This window comes from Chiloscyllium plagiosum, chromosome 10, assembly GCF_004010195.1.
Source record: "Chiloscyllium plagiosum isolate BGI_BamShark_2017 chromosome 10, ASM401019v2, whole genome shotgun sequence".
NCBI lineage: Eukaryota > Metazoa > Chordata > Chondrichthyes > Orectolobiformes > Hemiscylliidae > Chiloscyllium > Chiloscyllium plagiosum.
Window position 1 is genome coordinate 47,237,638 of NC_057719.1, and position 1,599 is coordinate 47,239,236.

The 1,599-nt window shown below is 41.8% G+C and overlaps 1 protein-coding gene across 3 annotated transcripts in view; it reads left to right on the top strand.

The window, feature by feature from the left end:
* The first annotated feature begins 671 nt into the window (after window positions 1-671).
* Window positions 672-1,599, top strand: part of cdkn3 (cyclin-dependent kinase inhibitor 3) — a 31,721-nt gene continuing 30,793 nt past the window's right edge. For 2 of the 3 annotated variants that reach the window (XM_043697680.1, XM_043697684.1), the window contains exon 1: window positions 710-1,409. In XM_043697680.1, coding sequence (XP_043553615.1) covers window positions 1,398-1,409 — 12 coding nt within the window. In that variant the 5' untranslated portion in view covers window positions 710-1,397. Of the gene's footprint in view, window positions 1,410-1,599 lie in introns of all 3 variants that reach the window. The other variant, XM_043697681.1, reaches the window with a different exon arrangement.

Genomic DNA, 1,599 nt, shown 5'->3' on the forward strand with positions numbered 1-1,599 from the left:
ATTAAAGGTGCTTCCATCACTCTTTCAGAAAATCAATTTGCGATTATAACCCACATGGAAAACAGAAACTGCAGCCTAAGAGGCTATTCAGTGCTTCACCATCCATCCTGCTGGTTCTCCAAATGGAATACGGGGTCCTCCCTATGTCCTTGTTATAAACCTGACCAGATCCTTTTAAAATAATATTCATCTCCATAGCACATTACTCATCCTCCACTCTACGATTCACATTTATTTGCATGTGATTAGAAATCGCTCTCGCCCTTTAACAGGCTTTGCTTGTAAATGTTTCATTAACCATATGGCTGTTTTCCTTTTGATGGAAAAAAATTAATAATGAAATCTTTAAACAATGGTGTCTTGTCATTGTATATTAGAAAAAAAATTTAAACACAGCTACGGGTCATTCGAGCAAAACGTAAGTATTACTGTAAGCCCTCTTGGGTGCAGTGAGGGGGAAAAATAAAAACAACAAACATTTCTCTCCCTCTATTTCTCACACACTGAGCATTGGAGAACGAGCCAGCCTCCAGCTTCCTGCTTCCTGACTCGTGTCTAGGAACTGTCCAATCACAACAGAGAAGTCGCCAAAGGCCAGCCAATCAGAAGCTGTGCATCCAGTCTCCGCCCAGAATGTGGGGAATTGGCCAATCAAAGCTGGCCGTGGGAATACAGGTTTTTTTTAAAAAAAGAACCGACTGTAAACGTATTTGTGAAAGGGGTAAGTGAGAGACTTAGACAACTATATAGAGAGATATATATACATAGAAAAAGGTAGATACGTACTTAGATGCAGAGAGAGGAATGACAGATACAGTGTGAGAGAGATAGATACACACAGGAATAAGAGAGAGATTGAAAGTGAGGGGAAAACGAAATACAAAGAGAGAGAGAGATACAAATCGAGTGAGAGATAGGGCAGATAGATTCAGGAGTCCCAGAGAGATACATAGACAGAAATAACAGTGGTAGGGAGAGAGAGAGAGGCATAGAGAGAGAGTGGTACGGGAATACATCGACAGATACACGTTTTGAGTCGGAGTTATAGAGAGAGCAGCTAGATATAGAAGTTACAGGGCTGGAGTTAGAGATACAGAGACAGGACAGAAATAGGATAGAAATTTGACACGGGGCATAGCAGAAGGGCTTATACAGTAAAGAAGTTAGAGAGAAGAGTAAGAAGTTATATAACAAGAGATGGAGCATCAGGAAAACTCAGCAGAGATGTAGAAATGCACTATAGAAGATACTGCGAGATACAGCAGTAAGAGTACACTGGAAGACAACTGGAGGTAGAGCAAAGAGATTTCAGGAGACAGTCTGCAAGAGGTAGTGATAGGAATAAGGAGACAATATATTAAGAAATAAAAGAGTGGGACAAGGCAAACTGGCAAGGCATGGTGAACCTGGTGAGTGCGGGTCAAATGTGCTGGGATTGTGTTATATTGGATTTCACTGGATGGTGTGACATGGGGGTATGAGGTTTCACTGGATGGTGTGACATGGGGGTATGAGGTTTCACTGGATGGTGTGACATGGAATGAAGTTTCACTGGATGGTTTGACACGGGGGTATGAGGTTTCACTGGATGGTGTGACA